At 48.5% G+C, this 16,377-nt stretch overlaps 6 protein-coding genes across 6 annotated transcripts; 2 read left to right on the top strand and 4 right to left on the bottom strand.

The window, feature by feature from the left end:
- Nucleotides 1–43: 43 nt before the first annotated feature.
- On the bottom strand, nucleotides 44–1,623 carry EDB82DRAFT_539043 (fatty acid desaturase-domain-containing protein; the record flags this gene model as incomplete). Its single annotated transcript, XM_025728025.2, has 4 exons — nucleotides 44–431; nucleotides 482–650; nucleotides 704–1,511; nucleotides 1,567–1,623. 4 exons carry the CDS (start codon nucleotides 1,621–1,623, stop codon nucleotides 254–256), a joined length of 1,212 nt encoding a protein of 403 aa, XP_025582433.1. The 3' UTR covers nucleotides 44–253.
- Nucleotides 1,624–3,493: 1,870 nt separating this feature from the next.
- EDB82DRAFT_527411 (nucleotide-diphospho-sugar transferase) lies at nucleotides 3,494–6,084 on the bottom strand (the record flags this gene model as incomplete). Its single annotated transcript, XM_025728026.1, has 2 exons — nucleotides 3,494–4,747; nucleotides 4,795–6,084. The coding sequence occupies 2 exons, from the start codon at nucleotides 6,082–6,084 to the stop codon at nucleotides 3,494–3,496; spliced, it is 2,544 nt and encodes an 847-aa protein (XP_025582434.1).
- Nucleotides 6,085–7,154: 1,070 nt separating this feature from the next.
- Nucleotides 7,155–8,645, top strand: EDB82DRAFT_507565 (concanavalin A-like lectin/glucanase domain-containing protein). The gene is made up of 4 exons (XM_025728027.2): nucleotides 7,155–7,544; nucleotides 7,633–7,688; nucleotides 7,749–8,200; nucleotides 8,250–8,645. Exons 1-4 carry the CDS (start codon nucleotides 7,316–7,318, stop codon nucleotides 8,497–8,499), a joined length of 987 nt encoding a protein of 328 aa, XP_025582435.1. The 5' UTR covers nucleotides 7,155–7,315; the 3' UTR covers nucleotides 8,500–8,645.
- A 2,760-nt stretch (nucleotides 8,646–11,405) lies between these two features.
- On the bottom strand, nucleotides 11,406–12,735 carry EDB82DRAFT_250163 (uncharacterized protein). Its single transcript, XM_025728029.2, has 2 exons — nucleotides 11,629–12,735; nucleotides 11,406–11,579 (listed from the first exon to the last, which is right to left on the bottom strand). Exon 1 carries the CDS (start codon nucleotides 12,394–12,396, stop codon nucleotides 11,728–11,730), a length of 669 nt encoding a protein of 222 aa, XP_025582437.1. The 5' UTR covers nucleotides 12,397–12,735; the 3' UTR covers nucleotides 11,406–11,579; nucleotides 11,629–11,727.
- Nucleotide 12,736: 1 nt separating this feature from the next.
- Nucleotides 12,737–15,227, top strand: EDB82DRAFT_558967 (major facilitator superfamily domain-containing protein). The gene is made up of 4 exons (XM_025728030.2): nucleotides 12,737–13,753; nucleotides 13,803–14,035; nucleotides 14,086–14,582; nucleotides 14,629–15,227. The coding sequence occupies exons 1-4, from the start codon at nucleotides 13,218–13,220 to the stop codon at nucleotides 15,067–15,069; spliced, it is 1,707 nt and encodes a 568-aa protein (XP_025582438.1). The 5' UTR covers nucleotides 12,737–13,217; the 3' UTR covers nucleotides 15,070–15,227.
- A 447-nt stretch (nucleotides 15,228–15,674) lies between these two features.
- On the bottom strand, nucleotides 15,675–16,185 carry EDB82DRAFT_478048 (uncharacterized protein; the record flags this gene model as incomplete). Its single annotated transcript, XM_025728031.1, has 2 exons — nucleotides 15,675–16,009; nucleotides 16,071–16,185. The coding sequence occupies 2 exons, from the start codon at nucleotides 16,183–16,185 to the stop codon at nucleotides 15,675–15,677; spliced, it is 450 nt and encodes a 149-aa protein (XP_025582439.1).
- Between the last annotated feature and the right edge of the window lie 192 nt (nucleotides 16,186–16,377).

Here is a 16,377-nt window from a genome sequence, read left to right on the forward strand (position 1 = left end):
AAGCGGGGATGGTGATCCCTCCACCGCTTCATGTCAAGGGCTTCACGATTCAGATCCAAGGCCAAGTTAAAGTCATGAACGACAAACTCCATTTTTTATTTGCGCCCCAGGCGCGAGAGATTCTCTAGTTCTATCGCGCGTCTATGCGGATATCTAATCTATCGTTTATGTGTCTATCACATCTCGTTTCGCGAATGTGTATTCTATCGTCTCATAACATAGCATTGCTTCCGTCGATTCCCTGCCAAGACATCTACTCCTTGGCCCAGCGCATGGCACCGGGAACGGCGGGGTCGTTCTCGACGTACTTGAGGGTGCCAAAGATGGTCCAGAGCTGACCCAGGAAGCTACGGTCGTCGTGGCAGTAATGGTCGCCAATGATGGGCTTGATGGCCTCGGTGGCCTCGTCAGCCTTGTAGAAGGGGATCTTACTGCGATGGGGTCAGACATGAAGTGATCAATGCGGATCAATTGAACTTACGGGAACAGGTGGTGAATGACGTGCTTCTCAATGATACCGTGGAAGATGTGCTTGCCAATGAAGCCGAACTCGCGGTCAACAGTAGCGAGAGCACCCTTGACATAGGTCCAGCCCTCAGCGGTGTAGTGGGGGAGCTCGGTGTGATGGTGGTGGAGGTAAGTGATGGCAACTAATTTTGCGTTAGTGACAGTCGCGCGATTCAGCTTCTCTTCAAAAACTTACCGAGCCAGTTGTGGACCCAGAGGTAGGGAACGAGGTAGAGGTAGAGAACGGTGGAAAGGCCAACCTTCTGGGCAGCGAAGTACAGAGCAGTGAGGGTGAGGCCGAGACCGATATCGGTGATGAGGATGAAGGGGGCTTCAGCGGGACGGAAAACAGCGCTACCGGGATCGAAGTGGCTGACGCGGAACCATTTGCCGAAAGTGCTCGTGGGCTCCCACTGCTTGCTACCCTTGCCAGCGCTGGCGTTGAGGAAGGTGTACACCTGCCATCCGAAGAGCTGGTGGAAGACGAGCTTGACGGCCTGGGCAATGGGGGTGTCCTCGATCAGCTCAGCGACGTCCATGCCAGCGATGCGGAAGGACATAGAAGCCTTGGGCTCAGTGCGGGGGACAAAAGCCATGTCGAGGTCCATGTGGCCGGTGAAACGGTGGTGACGGTGGTGAGAGTACTTCCAGCTGAAGTAGGGGACCATGAGGAACGAGTGGAGGAACCAGCCGGTCACGTTGTTGAGCTTGCCGTGAGTAGAGAAAGCACCGTGGCCGCACTCATGACCGAGAATCCAGATTCCGGTGCAGAAGAGACCCTGGACGAAGCCGTAGGCCATCCAGGCGGCGATACGGAGGTACTGGTCCTCAATGCCGGGGATGTAGGTGAGGGCGGCCCAGACGAGGGCGCCGACAACGGCGAAGTCGCGGACGACATAGTAGTAGGAGGTGATGAGCGAGGGTTGGAAGCAGTGGGCGGGGATGGCATCCTTGATGGTCTTGATGTCGGGAAATTGAGGCTGAGAAGTGGCCTCGAGAGTGACCTGAAAAGACACGATGTTAGAAAGGTTTGAGCTTGAGCGAATTGAATCGACTTACCTTGGGCAGGTCCTTCTCGACCACAACAGTGGTGGCAGTTCGCTGTCTGGTGGCCATTGTGCCTAGCGATTGGGGAGATTTGCAGAGTATACGACGAAACTCAGCAAAGGAGGGGGAGGGGAGGATAGAGATGTGAAGAAGAAGAAAGGAAGAGAGGAGTAAGGACGAAGAAAAGAAAAATCTCGGAACTCTTTTGCGCTCCCCAACAAAGATCTAAATATTTCGCTACGGGCTACTGTACTACTCGCCTCTCCATACAAAGCTCCGTCTCAGGATAACCCCCTCGATCTTGACCTAATCGAGCAATAGCATGGCGACACCCATACGAAAAAAGAGCGGATAGCGGGTTTGTTCGACTTTTTTTCTTTCTCGAAGCCAGACCTCTCTTCTGCTAGCCAAGGGGACCTTCCCAAGGGTTCGACGAGAAGAGATTAGGGGTCCAGACTCCACATAGAACTCCTGACAGGCCAATAAGGTGTGGCTCAGGGGAGCACGATGTGCGGGAGATCATGGAGACTGAGAGGGCAAAAGAGAGGAGGAGACGTGTTGTTCTAACGCATGTGGAGCCCTGAAACCCATTAAAAGAGTGTCGAAAGGTGCCAATGCTTGTCAAGGAGGAGCTTAGCTTGGGTCCCTCTGAGTTGGAGGCAAATAACATTAACCGAGGGTAGCAAGGGGGCCTTGTAAGTTTGGGTTTTTTTGTTGAGGAAACGCTGTTTTGCGGTGAGATGAGATGGCAAACGGGCAGGCATTGTTGCCTCTGTTTTTTCGGTTACATGTCGTATCGTTTCCTCTCTTGTCGGTATGGATGATACAAATGATATTCTCCTTTTTCATGCTCTCTGTACATCGCCTCTTTCTCTCTCCTTGAATCGCAGATCGAAGCAGTGACATTTAATGTGTGTGTCTGATGAAGAAGAGTGGACCTGTAAGTCTCAGATAAGGTCTAAGAATTATGTGGGTGGCTTCGTGGCTTGCAGTCACGTTATTTTGGAGCCTCTTCAAGTCTAGATGAATCGTAAGTTTATTATTGGGCTACCATTTTTCTCGAAAATTTTCAGAATTATCGACTGTTTTTTTTTTTTTTTCTCTCTCTCTTTCTCAACGTGTCAGAGAGAAAAAGCGGATCCTAAAGATGACAAGCCAGATCTTGACAGATTATGGTTGGTTAGGTACTTTAGGTACAACTCTGTAGGCTAAAGTTAGTTGCCAAGCTACCTGGCAAGGGACCGGGGCCATAATTTGGTATCCGTAAGATTCCCCGAATTCACTGGAGAAAAGGAGGAGAGATAACAGATGAGCTTATCTCGTTTTCTTATGAGGGGAAAAGAGATGAGGCCAAGCTTTGTCTTGGTCGCACACAGATTCAACGTCAAAGCTTGACTCTGCTCTACAGATTCGTTTCATCTCAAGATTGAACAATTTAGGAGAATGATGATCAGTCTATTTTTTGCCAAAACCTAATCGAGACTCTTTCGTCCAAGACAACCAAAAGGCTGGCGCCTCTCCTTTATTGCCTGAGTCAAGTCTGTTCGAGTCAACACATTCACATGCATTTATTTACTTTTGCCTTGCATGAACTTGATTCAAACACCGAAAGTCACATGGAAAGTGCATGCATTTCATCCAATCGGTAAACGTCCGCTTTTAGTACAATTCTTTATTTGTTCCATTCTATTCTTCTTCTTTTGCCCGTTCTTTGTCTTTATGGGCGACATCTAATTATTCTATGTGTATGATAGATAATGCATGCACTATATACGATACCGTGAAATGAATCCAAGTAAAAATAAGCAATTAACTTTGGCAAATAGTGAAAAATAAATTGCCCCCGTCTTTCTGTTTTGACGCGGCGTGTTGCTTCCTTTCCCGCGTCGTATGCTCACACATATATATCGTTACAATTTGTTATAACTGACTTAATTCTCTAAAAGATGAATGAGGCGACAAACACGAGACACGTGTAAGCCGTGGTGACAGTGTACTCCAGCTCGAACCACGCAGCCTGACCGCCAAACGCAATCTTCTTGCTCTGCGGCGTCGGGTGCGCCACTTGCGTCTTGGGATCGCGGTTCAGCAGGTCCTCCCGGTCGGGCATCGCCGGTGGGTCGATTGCGTACGAAATGGGCGTCCAGAGAGAGCTGCAGATGAAGAGGAATGTCAGGGGCGGCCAAAAGGCGTGCGTGAGAAGGGCGGTGAGCGTGTCGCGCACCGTGTCGGTCGTGACGAACGAACGGAACGACGTGAGCACCACAGCCACGAGGGTAAGATACACGAAGAAAAGGTGAAAGATGGCCATGTAATTGATGAGGATGCCCCAAAGACGACGGAACATGTTCTTTCGGAGCTTAGCGTCACGCTCGTTGAGGGCTGAACCCAAAGATCCGGTCGGCTTGAAGGCTTGTGTTTGACCACCAAGCCATGTTGGGAGGACGAATGAACGGATGATGCAAAGCGCGATGTAAGGAGACATCCAGAGCTGGTATCGTGAACCTCGCTGTCCAGTGTGGTAACCTGCAGGAATGAACAGAGCAAACTCGCACAGGCGGTTCGAGATGACAGACGCAAAACAGGCTCGGATCAACCATCGGAGCTGCTCATCAGTTGCGTACGCGACAAGAGGCTTCTGCATGATCAGGATAATGGGAATGGCGAACATCGAAATGGTGAGAAGAACAGTGTACAGACTCAGCGAAGCATACAGGAAACCCGAGAATCGCTGAGCAGTCGTCATTTGGCGAACCTTGTCACCCCAGAGACAAAAGTTGAGCTTGAACGAGGTGTCGACCGTTCCAATAGCCCACCGTGTACGCTGCTTCAGATGACCGCCGTAATCCTCAGGAACAGTACCAAATTGGAGAGGTTCGTGGATGAAGGCCGTCCTCCAGCCCTTACCGAGCATCAGAGTTGAAGTAGCGACATCTTCAGCTAGAGAACCGAGAGGGAAGTTGCCAATCTGGTCGAGAGCTTCACGGCGGGCGACATAACCGGATCCCGTACACCAGGCGACGCCGAGAGCATCCTTAATAGGTTCAATGACGTGCACGAAAAAGTCGAGACTCTGGGCGAGGGGGTCAGAGGGAGGAGTGTTGTAGAAGAGTTGGGGTGGACAAGCGAGAGCCATCTTGGGATCGATGAGCATGTGAGGAATAATAGCACGGAGCCAGTCACGCTCAGGAATCTGCAATTGTAAGTATGTTTCGGTGCTGAGACATCAAAGAGACTTACCATATCGGCATCCAGAGCGGCCATGAATTGACCAGCTCCTCCAGGCAGCTTGTGCACGGCGTCGAGACCATAGTTGAGGTTACCGGCCTTGAAATGATGAGGCTGGCCGGGAATCTTGGGTCGAGCCATGTAGTACAAGTTGGGGTATGTCATGGCCAGCTTGTTACACTGATCTTCGAGACCGGCAGACTTTCCATCATCCAGAATGATAACTCGGAATCGATCGCGAGGGTAGTCCAAATCGCACGCCGCACGTACAGTATCCATGACCAGATCGTCTTCCTCACCACAGCACGTGACGAATGCATCAACAGTGGGAACGTCGTTTCCTGTCACTCTCAACTTGGGTCGCTGTCGCTTCTTCATGGACCACATTGTCCAGATGTTGTGCATTAATGAGGGAATGGCAACGGCAATCTCGACGGCGATAAACACCCACGCTCCCTCGTACGTCTGCCCTGCTGCATTCTGCGCCCAGATAACACAGGCAATTCTCAGAGCCAGATAGGCCATGTAGAGTCCCGTGTTCATAAACGTCAGCACGGGGACGAGCTTAAACACCCATCTCTTCCATCCCTTCCAGATATCAACATCGTCACGCTTGTGAACGGTCTGAATAGCGCTGCTGTCGACGATGTACTCCTTGGCGAGCGTGTTGTCGCTGCTGTTCTGCGGAGAACCGTTTGGCAATAAGGCTGCTAGACTGAGGTGGCTCTGGTTCTGTTTGTCACGAGAAAAAGTTTGGTCAGTGACATTGGACGACTTGTTGACGAGGGTGCGGACGCTGGGGCTGGGTACCATGAGGCTGGATGGTCTCCAGTCGACTGATGAGTCGCCTGCGTGGTAGTGCAGGCGGGCGGGTGTCTCTTGGCCGCTGAGAAGAGACGGTGTTCCTGAGCGAGAACCGCCCGGCGTATCGTGGAAGTACTGCCCCGGGCTGCTGGCAATGTGAGGAGGCCATTCAGGCGCCGGGCTGTGATCCTCCAAGTGTGCGGGCGAAGGGCGAGAAGGTCTACCTTGCTCTGTGATTGATCTACCCTGCTGCATATCCTCAAACTCTGACTGATATGGTGAGTAAGGTGTGTAAGCTGGCTGATGCTGCAGCTGCTCAGGCGGACCATATGGCGACCGCAAGTCTTGCTGGAAGTATTCTTGCTGTTGCTGGTCGTGCTGAAGCTGCTGTCTTTGTTCATGCTGCTGCTGATGTTGACGTTGAACGTCGATCTCTACCATCTCTCTATACTCCCTGTCGTGCTCGTCCCCATAGTCACGATTCCCGTTCCCGTTCATATTTGCAAAAGACGAGGTCAGCGACGCATGCGTCGTGGTGCCGGTTCTGCTGGTCCAAAAAAGGTGTTGTGACTATAAAGTTAATTGAAAGCTGGGCGTATGACTTGGCGTAGAGCCTTTGGCTTCTTCTTGGACTGGAGAGTTTGTTCTTTTTTTTTAACGAGTGACTGACTATTCTGTAACGAGGGAAAGAATATGGAAGTGAAAGAAAATACCAAGAAGTATTCAAGAATAAGAACAAAAGAGAGAAAGATGGTCAAGTCGGGAGACAAGGGAGAGGAGATGGCCCGAGGGGGGTGTGTGTCATTTGAGTTCCAGTGCGAGACTGGCACGTCCCAATGGATACCGTCCCAGTCACTGGGAAATGTGTACAACATTGGTACCGTCTCTACTGAGGATGAACTCTTTTGGTCATTATCCAATCAATAGAGATTTTTCATTCTTGTGTCTATGGGAACCTCCAATCAAGGCCTTCAAACAACCCTTGATCCCATCTCCACTGGCTCATCCATCGTACTATGGTAGCATGGTCAGAGGATACGATGCTTTGATAGCGTGTGTGCGTGTTTTATTCTTGGTACCTGTTCAAAACAAGCTCCAGCCACTTACTAATTGCAAACAAACAACACGAACGAAAGCCGTACATGCCGAAGCGATAAAAGAACCAACTGATGGGTGCACTAAGACCAAGGGCTTTTACTAGAAAAAGCTTGGTCCCAGGAACAGGTAGTCCACCCCTCCCCTACCTTTCGTATCGAGAGATCTAGTGGACCGATACGACTCCCGGACCAGGGCCATCCTGGTATAGATCAGGGGTACATTCAGCTGGTGCGATACGCTATCAGCTCTTCTTTTTTTCTCTCGCCCTACTTGATTGGATTGGATTGGGTGAGTGATTGACTGGTCGTCTAGTATGCTATGGTGCGTCGGTATTTATTCTTCTCATGGGCGTAGGAGAGAGAAAGAGACTCCACTTCAAGGGAGAGTGAGGGGACAAAGACTAAAGAGGATACATAAGCATGTGCAAAAGATGATGTCTACCGGGTTCTATTTGTGTACCTGTACCTGCGCCGAGAAAAAGCTTGTTCTTTTTTTTTACCCTCCCTGCGTTTATGCGTATGATGGTGTCTGTGTCTGTGTCTAGTCTGTGACTGTATTCTTTATTCCACATGTAACTTGACTCGACTTTCAGTACGACGCTCTCCTCCAACTCTCCTCCGTCATCGCCATCATGACAATTCGGTTCCTCGTCAACTTTGGCCTGTTGGCCTTGCCCATCGCCATCACACTGGGCGTGCTTATCGGTCTTCAGAGCCAGCGTGAAGCAACAGGCGGTCCTCCCTTGTTCAAACCCGATCCCAAACCGACCGGTCCCAAAAAGAAGACTGGCATCACGACTGAGCAGCATTGCCAAAAGTCATATGGTATTCATCCGGAGACCAAGGGTCAAGAATATACTCGTGAGTACATCTTTGGGAACGATTCAAGCCTCGTGCGACGAGGGGGCGACTTGTACAACGTCAATTGAGTGCTAACCGTTTGATGTAGTCAATCCTAATCAGTGGGGTTGGGACGAAGGCGACGATGGAGGATTATGCTTATATGTAAGTTGTACAACGTTGTGTCAATTAAATGGCATCTACAGAGTAAACTAACATGCGCAGGTCAACATGAACAACAACGAAACCTACGCCACAAACCAAACAGCTCCTCGATGGTCCGTAGTATGGGAGTACCCTCAAGGTCCCGAAACAGCACCTGTCCACGCTTTCCCCAACATCAAGGTCGATGGCGACGTCTTCCCTGCCAAGCTCAGTTCCATTGACAAGATCGAAATCGACTTTGAATGGACGTACTCGGTCGGAAACAAGTCTGCCAAGGGCGCCAAGCAAGCTACCAAGACGGACCTCACAGATCTCAAGGACCACTTACTCAATGCCAACGTCGCAATGGATATGTTCATGGACAGTGATAAGACCAAGGCGCAGGACAGTGAGGATGCGTCGCACGAAATCATGGTGTGGTTCGCGGCTATTGGACCTGCTACGCAACCTCTTGGTTTCAATGTTGATGGATCGAATCCGCTTGCCAAAAAGACTCTTGGCGGTACTGAGTTGTAAGTTTTATATCGGTGATGTTTTGAGTACAGTAACTAACTCTTGCAGCAAACTCTACTACGATATTAACCAGGCCAAGCAAAAGGTCTTGACATGGTACTCCGATACACCGGCCGAAAAGTTCGACGGCGACCTCTGGCCATTGATCGAGGAGATTCTCTCCATGGACAACGCTGATTACCCCTCTGCGTCAGACTATATTGGATACATGTCATGGGGTACAGAAGCCTACTCTGTCAACACGACCGTGACATTTGACGTACCCAACTTGTCAATAAACATTGGAAAGAAGGCCTAAACACGATAGATATGCATTGATGTCTTTTTATTTTTTGTTTACATATACCGAGTTTTACTTTACCTATAGAATAATGAAGCAGCGTCTTTTGTTTAATTGAAGATTTAATATTTACAACGCAATACGAGTTCAACATACACGAAACAAACAAAACGGCAGCCACGGTAACAGTGATAAACGCCCTTTTCACAGGTAAAAGAGGGGAAACTAATAACACAAAACGCCGTGGCTTGCAATGCATGGCTAGACTACGGTGTGAAAATAATGGCGTAAAAGTGGCGGACGGCGAGCGCGAAGAGCCTTCGTATTCCTTTTTTTTTTTTTTTTTCGTTTTACCAACATGTCGATGGTTTGAGACGTTTTCCAAGGGAGACTGGCTGATCAACTCAGGGTTCGTACATGGTAGGCTCGTGCTCTTGCATTACCAAGGGAAGGGTTCGTCTGGTCTCTGGAGGGTGTGTATCTAACATCAGATCAGCGTTATACCATCGCTGTAGCGCTGTGTCGAAGTTTGATGGTGCCGGATGAACCGATAGAACTAAAAACTCAATTAACAGCTCTTTGGCCCTTATAATAACTATTATTTACTCATCATTTAAACTCTTTCATGCTACCGCTGGTATTCTCAACGGTCAGAGTGAACGTGCCCGTCCGTCGTAAGGCCAAACGAAGGCTAGGAAGTGCCGTGAAGGGGTTATCAGCGACTTGCGTAAGTGACAGGGAGTCATACCCTGGCCAGGCCTCCGCCGGTGATACCAAAAAAACAATCCCTGTTAGGCCTGCCCTGCCTTGTTATCCATGTGAACCTAGCCTGCCGTCAGCTGGCACGAGACGACCATACAATGGGATGGTAAGCTGTTATCAAAGGCATCATTGATTAGAGAATGAATCTAGAATCAAGCACAGCAACTCTTCTTAATAGTTTGCGAGGTGGAGGATTATAGTGTGCGTTGTTGACGGCTGGGCTGGTTGTCAGTCAAAGCGACGGACGCCACTTTTGGGACCAACACGAGTGACAATTGCTGGCAGGGAGGGTCACAGCATACGTAACCCTTTCAACTTGAACAGTCATAGATTTGTTCAAAGCTGTAACAGGGCCACCATAAATGGATCCAGTCTTTTCCGTCTGTTCCCTCCCAAAGAGCTCCATTGAAGCACCGCCGATCACTGAGCAAGCATCATATCAGTGGCATGATAGAGAGAAAAACACGGAGTAGGCGGGTGCCCGTTGTCTTGGTGCTCGGACACCAAATTCGTGATAGAGACGTGGTCGGGTTTACCCTATCTGTCCAGCCGTGAGAAGGTGTGCAAGTCCAAGGTCTGTTCTGTTGCGTTTCTGGTGTGCTTCTTACAAGAGCACTGTCATTCAGCATTACTGTGAAGAGATTGAGTATTTGAGGTTATCTTCAGTGAGTAGATGTTTAATTGACTCTGACTCGACTCTAATCAAAGTACCTCTCAATGATCAAAACTCGTTTAAAAATAACTCATCGTCGATCTCGCCTCTTTCAATCTCTTGTTCGTCATGGAGTAACCGACATTTTGTCTTGCTATCATTCGACGTCCAAGGTTCTTGGCCCCGAAATTAAGCATTGCCCAGCTGTGGACTCTTGTCTTTGTCAAGTAACACACCCCTGATGGGTTGGTACCTTGCATCGGGTGGTTTTTTCTTGCTCTTTTAGTACGACGGCGAAGCCTGTAAAAATTTGACATGAATTCTTGGTTGTCTCGATTTGGTTAAAGAGATGGACGTTGTTACGTTGGAAAAGAGAGTAAAAGCTTATCGTGATCAACAACTCGTGAAATTAATTAAAGATAGCCCAACTCAATGCCCTGAAGCTGTCGTGTTAGAGGCCAGGATTGTTCCATGGTTGGTGAAATGATACAGGGGCTTTCTTATCTTTGAGGCCGACCAACATTGTCCAGCCGAGGCAATATACGAATTGTCGTACAAACATGATTTAGATCCTTGGCAGCGACATCCTGACATTAGAAGGATTCAAAGGATTACACTGCATTGCATTAATTGCATTGCATTACACGCGGGGGAATGATGCGATTTGATCCATTGCGGGAGGCTTGGACCAACTGTCAGCACTTTCTTTCACCAATTTATCCATTGAATATTGGTCAAGAGGGACATATGTAATTCACTGGACTCTAAACTTATGATTAATGTCTCGAACCCAAAATATGCATGATTCATTTTCATTCTTTAATGAGACTCTTCGTTTCATCAATTCCTGGAAGTAGCCCGGCCTACTGTAGGCATCTCGGGAAAAACTGCCCTCATTCGAGCCTGTCTCCACTTGATCGTGAGGCTATTCAGCACACAAGCTGAGAAGATGTTACCCTGTACCACAGCAATTAACAGTCGAATTCATTAACGACAACACGTATTACCGTCTGAAAATTGATGTATAATGCCTTCCAGGTTGTCAAAACAAAATCTACAGGTCTGGAACTTTTCAATATTACCCAAGACAAAACAAACGCCTCTATTTACTCACAATCGCACATTTTACATGGGCTTTGATCATTGTGGTGGATGATTCGCATGCGATAGACGTAATTTCTCAACCTTATTTCCATCTGTTGCGAAATAAGTCAGACAACACGGCTCGCACGTACTAACTATTTGTTGAACGAATCTCGCAGACAAATCCTGAAACAAAATAGGAATGTACAAGGTATTTTTTCCACTGGGATATCCGGATCATGTCTCATCGGAGCCTCCCTTTAATACACACCATCATCCACGTCTGAGAGCATCTAGATCAAATAAGAAGAAGACCCACGGTATCCGGGCTGTGTATTTTGCCCTTGTTGAGTTCAAGCTGTAATCGCCATTCCATATAGCCAAGCCCGTAATGCTTCTGAGAGAAGGATGTTGCTACATACTCGAGTGACAAACTGTCCGAGACATTGAAGATTGCAATAGACGGGACGGCCACTTCCTACGATCCATTGGAACACGATATGCGGAGCGGCTGTGGCGTTTCACCTGGGACTCGAGATGGTGGGATACTCTGGCCCTGGCTGCTTGCCACGAAATGGTGTTGAGGCTTGAAGTCAACCAAGTATGTCGTTGAGTATGTTGAAGATCGCTCGTCGACTGATGCCTGGTATCAACCTCACAGGCTATCGGCATTAGAGACTGACTCTAAGCTAGCCATTTCTGCCCTCTGATACTCTCATTACTTAAAAGCATGTCTATTGTCGTATCGCCTACCGAGATCGATCTTTACTCTTGTCCGAATCCTTCAGTGCAGCACCCAACACCTTTTTCGCTTTCGCTTCCCTCGCCTGGAATGGCCCATTGAAGATGTTGTACAAAGGCATATGACTATTCGCGTGATCGGGCGCAAACTCAACGGTACAATCCTTGCCCAGCAACTCCTTTGCAATCTTGACGGTCTCGTTCAGCACGTCACCTCCAAGACCGCGACCACGATAGCGCGGCCTAGTCGTCCACCCACGGATAATTGCTGTCTTTTCCGTGCGATCGAGTCGAAGAATGACGGCTCCAATAATCTCGTCTCCGAAACGAGCTCCGACGATAGTATCATCCTTGATCCAATCCAGCCAGTTTGTCTCTTCAGCAATGCGGATATATGCGCTGGTAAAGTAGCGAATTGCGACCAAGTACGTGAGGATGATGCCGGGGTATATGATGAGCATGGTGCTTACGTCGCTGCCGATGTTGGCGCCATAGTGTGCGATTGCGAGGCAAGCTGTGAATATGGAGAGAGAGACGGGGTGAAAGATGAGCGTGCGCGAGGCCGTTTGGCGTTGTTGAGCGACGCTGTCGACGATGAGTTTGAGGGCGTCTTTCTTTTCTTTTGGGTCGGTGAGGATCTCAATTGCGAGCGGCGGTGGTTCTACTGATTCCCACATTGTTGAACGGGTTATGAGGAGATACGCAGATGAGCAAGAGGTTAAAGATGGTTGATGTCCAAGGTACCTCACGCGAGAAGCAATGAATTAGGGAATGACGAATGCGGTAGCAGAAGGTGAAGCAATCCTCAAAAAGTGCCCAGACACGCTAACGGGAATAAACCGGGCGATAACAACACGCAAATGACAAGCTGAAGCCGTGATAACCGATCTCAATGGCTTCGGTGTCTTAAAAAGGTAACCCTCGTGCGTTGATAAACCGTCAGAAACAATAGCGCCCGACGTCTCGGTGTCAGTAATAAGGTGTTAAGGTGTTAAGCATACAGTTTGATAATGCAGCTCCTGATAGTGGGTCGGAAATATTGCCGTTCTGCCGTACCCGAAGCTCCATTAGCCAAGCATTCGTAGCACGTGGATCGATAGACGACTCTATTCGACACGTCTTAAAGTGCCGTGGCTCCCTTTCAACACCGAGAATTTATGGCTGAACTTACCAAGAGAGAAATGTCCCCCGGATGATAATTTGACTGGATGATTGACTGTGGATATGGCGTTGCAAAGTAGCACTTTCGGTTCGGACGGCTCGAGGTTGATTTGGACAGAGAAACGAGCATGATATGCGTGTAAATTAGAACAATATTTATACTGCAAGGGAGATCATTTCATGTCAGATCTCTTGGCTTGGTCTTGGCTGTAAGGATATTCTTCATCTTGAGTGTGACTCTGCGGTACACCAGCTCAAGCAGCCTTCATACTTTACCATCTATCCTTGACCTATTTACTATTTATTACTTTAATATTTACTACTATTTACTTTAAAAATGGCCGAGGAATCGCGTCCCGTCGCAAAGACGAGCGGCGGAAACAATGCCTTTCACAACTTTCACAACGACTTTGCTCACATCGCTGACCCCAACGAACGACGCCGTCTCGCCCTCGCAGAGATTGACAAGGCTCCCTTTGGCTGGTATCATGTTCGAGCATGTGTCGTCGCAGGCGTTGGCTTCTTCACCGACTCTTACGATATCTTTTGCGTCTCCATGTTGACCATCATGCTTGGCATCGTTTATTACCCTAGCAAGGGCAAGTTGCCTACGAGCTCTGACAATGCCATCAAGCTGTCAACTTCGGCTGGTACAGTTCTGGGACAGTTGGGCTTTGGTATGATGGCCGATATTGTCGGCAGAAAGCGAATGTATGGTCTTGAGTTGATCGTCATCATCTTTGCTACGCTTGCTCAGGCTTTGACGGCTGGGTCACCTTCCACCTCTCTTGTTGGACTTATCATCTTCTGGCGTGTCATCATGGGTGTTGGCATCGGTGGTGACTATCCCCTGTCTTCTATCATCACTTCTGAGTAAGTACATCAAGCTCCTATTTCAAGTCAGTCGCTTACTATTCATCAGGTTCGCTACTACCAAGTGGCGAGGTGCTATGATGGCTGCCGTCTTTGCCATGCAAGGTATTGGCCAACTCGTCGCAGCTCTGGTCATGATGTTCCTTACTCTTGGCTTCAAGTCCTCTCTTGAAAAAGCCGCCGACACAAAGAGCTGCACTGGTGATTGCCAAATTGCCGTCGACAAGATGTGGCGAACACTTGTCGGATTTGGAGCTGTCCCCGCCTGCATTGCCCTCTACTGTAAGCCATTACCTCCTCGACTTGCAAGTCTATCATACTGACCTTAGTAGACCGTCTTACCATCCCTGAGACTCCTCGCTACACTTTTGACGTTGCCCGTGACGTCGAGCAAGCCGATGAGGACGTCAAGGCTTACATGAATGGTAAACACGAAGGCAACACTGACGAAGTCTCCCGTGCTCAGAACCTTCAAACCGCCAAGACCAACCTTGAAGTTCCCAAGGCCAGCTGGCGAGACTTCATCCAACACTATAGCAAATGGAAGAACGCCAGTCTCCTGATCGGAACTGCTGGTTCATGGTTCTGTCTCGACGTTGCGTTCTATGGTCTCTCTTTGAATAACGGAACTATTCTCAAGGTCATCGGATATTCTACCAAGGATGCCACCAATGTCTATGAGTACCTCTACAACACGGCTGTCGGGAATATCATTATTGTCTTGGCAGGAGCTGTTCCAGGTTATTGGGTTTCTGTGGCGACTATTGATACTCTTGGACGAAAGACCATTCAGCTCGGTGGTTTCATCATCCTGACTATTCTGTTCATTGTAAGTTGATTGTATCGAGGATATAGAATGAAACTAACATTTCTAGGTCATGGGTTTTGCTTATAACCACATCCCCTCCAACGGTCTTCTGGCTATTTACGTTCTTGCTCAGTTCTTTTTCAACTTTGGTCCCAATACCACCACTTTCATCGTCCCTGGTGAAGTATTTCCTACTCGATACCGTTCAACCTCCCACGGTATCTCGGCTGCCAGTGGTAAAGTTGGTTCTATCATCGGCCAAGGTGCCATCTCTATCCTTCGAACCCACGGAGCCACAGACAAGAACGAGGCTCCATGGATGGACCACGTTCTCGAGATTTACGCTCTTTTCATGCTTCTTGGAGTCTTTACTACGCTGTTGATTCCCGAGACTGCTCGCAAGACTCTTGAGGAGCTTTCAGGCGAGGATGACTACGCCAACCATGAGCATGCCTTGGATTCCGAGACTCATGTTGGTCAGGATAAGCCTGGACGAACCAGCGTTTAGGAGGATGTCACTTGGTTGTGTGGGTGATGCTGATTGGTTTCGGAGGTGTGTGTGGATGGAGAGGTTGCAAGTTATTTGGGTGATGAAACTTGGCAGGCCGTCCTGCAAGCTAAGAACTTGGAAACACATTCCTTGATTCAATATTGTGGTTCGACAGAATGGACACCTTGCAGTGATTCAACTAATTATCTAGGGGTCGAAGCCTGACTCCTAAAACTTTGTATAAAATATAACAGTATGTAGCCATTTTGAACAATGTATTCTGACTCAGTGGCATCGTCTTCTTTTCCATTGGTACGCAATATGTGACTACCCGAGCATCAGTTAATTCACCGTGCAAGCCTTTGCCGTGAAGTGACGGGTTCCGCAACTCGGACATTACCACCAAATCGGGTAGGTCATGGAAAAGCCACATCACGGAACCAGTTCAGTTTACTTCTGATAAATTGCTAGCCATAGCTGTATGTATTCGTGATTAAATATTCATGTAGTCCAGTTGGTTGTCCATCAGTCGGCCTGATTCCATTATCCAAACCATCAAACCATAGGTATAGCCCATTCCCAAAACACCGATAACAAAAGCACATGTTCTTTCTCAAGGGTATTTACTCCTTCTTGCTGCCACCGAGCAATCCTCCAACAGTGTTACCAACACCCTTTCCAACATCTCCTAGTCCCTGGGCAGCACCCTTTCCACCACCAACAACAGCGTTGGCAGTGCTGTTCATGGCACCCGCACCGGGAGTGTTCTTGTTGACGTAACCACCATCTTCATCCTTGCCCTGTCTCTCGGCTCGGTTGACTCCTTCTTTGGAGGCTAGGTCACCGACGGGTTGGAGGAGGCCGCCTTGGCCGACTTGACTGGTGGCGAGGTTGTGGACGCCGTCTTGGAGGGTGTCTACTTGTTCGATGCCTGTGACTTTGGTCTTGTCGAGGTTTTCTAAAAGTGTGAGTGTTAGTATGTTGAGAAGCCTGTGACGAAGATGAAGACGAAGACGTACGCTTTGTGGCATAGCTGGCCTTGTTATCCTTTGTGAACCAGCGAAGATAGACATCCTCAAGCCAAGGAACCCACTTCTCGTACTGGTCGTTGTATGTAGCCTTTGACCACTCCATGATGAATGCTGTAGTGATAAAGATTAAGTATAAAAATCGTTGTATTTCTAGTTGTCTAGAACGTTGCGGACACTCTCAAAAGCAAGAGCCGAACATGCTAATTTATATGTAAGACACTCCCATGATGAGAGAATACGTCATATCACAAGCAGGGATCTTCTGATCTGAAACGAGCAAACAACAGATGCTCAC

This window comes from Fusarium venenatum (assembly GCF_020744135.1).
Source record: "Fusarium venenatum strain MPI-CAGE-CH-0201 chromosome Unknown EDB82scaffold_3, whole genome shotgun sequence".
NCBI classification, from domain to species: domain Eukaryota; kingdom Fungi; phylum Ascomycota; class Sordariomycetes; order Hypocreales; family Nectriaceae; genus Fusarium; species Fusarium venenatum.